This window comes from Trachymyrmex septentrionalis, unplaced genomic scaffold, assembly GCF_001594115.1.
Source record: "Trachymyrmex septentrionalis isolate Tsep2-gDNA-1 unplaced genomic scaffold, Tsep1.0 scaffold9, whole genome shotgun sequence".
Lineage (NCBI taxonomy): Eukaryota > Metazoa > Arthropoda > Insecta > Hymenoptera > Formicidae > Trachymyrmex > Trachymyrmex septentrionalis.
The window spans coordinates 3,727,875-3,730,071 of NW_017306091.1; the positions used below are offsets into that span (position 1 = coordinate 3,727,875).

Sequence of the window (2,197 nt, forward strand, 5' to 3'; positions counted from 1 at the left end):
CTCTCTCTCTTTTATTACGTGACAATATTGCGAAAACTTTTTGCGGGCAATAATGCGCCTTAAGATCCGTGCCAGATGTCACCGGCATGGATAGCGGGTCATATACGAGACCGAAATCTCAAATATTAGCGCGAAATCGTAGATGGGAGAGCGCACATCTTACGCGGCAATATCGCGTCGCTGATCGCCCGATATCATTTCTTCTTACGCTCGCTCTTTCATCTCGTGGATATTTGGCGACATGTGCGCGAAACGGCTTATAAAACTTCTCGCAAACGTCGTTCCAGGCGCGTTTTTTTTTTTCGCGGTCGCTTCGAAACGCTACATTTAATGCAATATTTGAAGGATGTAGAGATCTGATTCGAGATATCTGTGATTTAAAAATTTTAAAAGATATTTGTAAAGTAACTGACAACGCGTTAATCAAATGACTTAGATATAAACTGTGCAAAGCTTTTTAAGCAAAAAGCATACTCTCACATACAATTATGGTTCGAAAAAGAAAATTTTTTATTTTTTAAAATTTTAAAATAAAAAGAAAAATTTTAAGCATTTTTAAACGCTCAATATTATTACACAATTATTTTGTACGATATTAGTGATGCACCTTTTAAACAATTGAAAGAGAACAATTTCAAGGCTTAATCTAGACAGTCAATAATAACCCACCCAAATAGCACATAATGTAAAAATATAATTATGACATAAGATTTTAAATTGACTTTTAGACGCAAAAAACATCTTATGATGCGATTTTAGACACTTTTTGTTGTCTGGGAATATCAAATACTGTTCAATATAATACTACTCGTATAGAAGCCATTTTACTCCAAATAATATAAATATGATTCAAAACTATTAACATAAAAATTCAAAATACGCGCGATATTATTTAAAATATACTTATATATTTCCAAATAAATATATTGATTATACTGCTTCTAAATATGTCTATTCTTGAATTACCTGCTCATTGCTGTGCCATTACCATACATATGCGAAAAATGGATGACTTCTCAAGATACTTGTGCTGCCATCTCGTATCAATATCTCGTATACTAATTCGTTAAAAGTTATACAATCGCAAAAAAATCTTTATAAATTTCTTGAACATATCGCGTTGGCTTCATTAATATTACAATTAAAATTATTGAATAGAATTAATTATATCATGCTTATCATCTTTTATTTTTTATCATTTATGTTATATTCTTCTATGGTTAGACTGACATACCTGTTATCGATATGATATTCCATGATGATCACCATGATCGAATTCAGAGAATTAGTTATCGACGGATGATCATCTATTCTATATTATCCATCGCAACTCATTGATGCAAATCGTCCCATTTGGTCACTCCAAATCAAAATATATTAAGAATTGATATGCAATTGTTGCATCAAAATGGCCTATAAACAAAAATAAAAAAAATGGCAATGTGGACTTAATACACCTTTTTAATATGTAATAAAATAAATAGAAAATTTACAGTGATCTTAATGTATTTATCTTTTGTTTTACACAAATTTTGTATATACATTCGAATTCAATTTTTTAAGATAATTACGGAAGATTAATATAGCCAATTTTCTCACAATATATTGTGGCTTTTTCTTTCAATCCGATAAAATAAAAAAAGAATGACACTTTCTGATGGTACGTATAACGAAATTACAATCTCGGAACGGTCAGCGTATATCCTACTTTTAAGCAGCTCTATCACATTGTCAATTCCTGAAATAAGAAATAAACAAATAAATTATAAATTCATTATGTTTATCCAGTACAGTTTATTAACAGAAAAGGAGTCAGTCTGCCAAGATATATTCAACACAATTTTTATTCTGATAAAAATGTATAAGCAAAACCTTTGAAACGATCATCATATGGTTAAAAATATTTAAACGTAATAAAGTACATATATATTCAAAACTTACCATAATAGCATTGACGATGTCATTTTGATTATTCTTAAGAGCTTTAATAGCTTTCCCTCGTGATACATTAGCTTGACACATAACCAGATCAACATCTTTTTCTTCCACGCCTGTTTCATCTACCTCTTCTTCTGATTCTTCTTGTATAGGAGCTACAACCTAATATAAAAAAAAAGTTATATTAAATACTGTTACACATTAATATTGCATTTTAAATTTATATATATATATATATATAGATCTATAATTATAAAAT

General features: G+C 29.4%; 1 protein-coding gene across 1 annotated transcript in view; it reads right to left on the bottom strand.

Moving 5' to 3' along the window:
* Positions 1-1,539: 1,539 nt before the first annotated feature.
* The window catches only part of LOC108755766 (nascent polypeptide-associated complex subunit alpha), a 2,344-nt gene continuing 1,686 nt past the window's right edge, over positions 1,540-2,197 (bottom strand). Inside the window, 2 exon segments of the mRNA XM_018499001.1 lie at positions 1,540-1,738; positions 1,942-2,100. Coding sequence (XP_018354503.1) covers positions 1,724-1,738; positions 1,942-2,100 — 174 coding nt within the window. The 3' untranslated portion in view covers positions 1,540-1,723.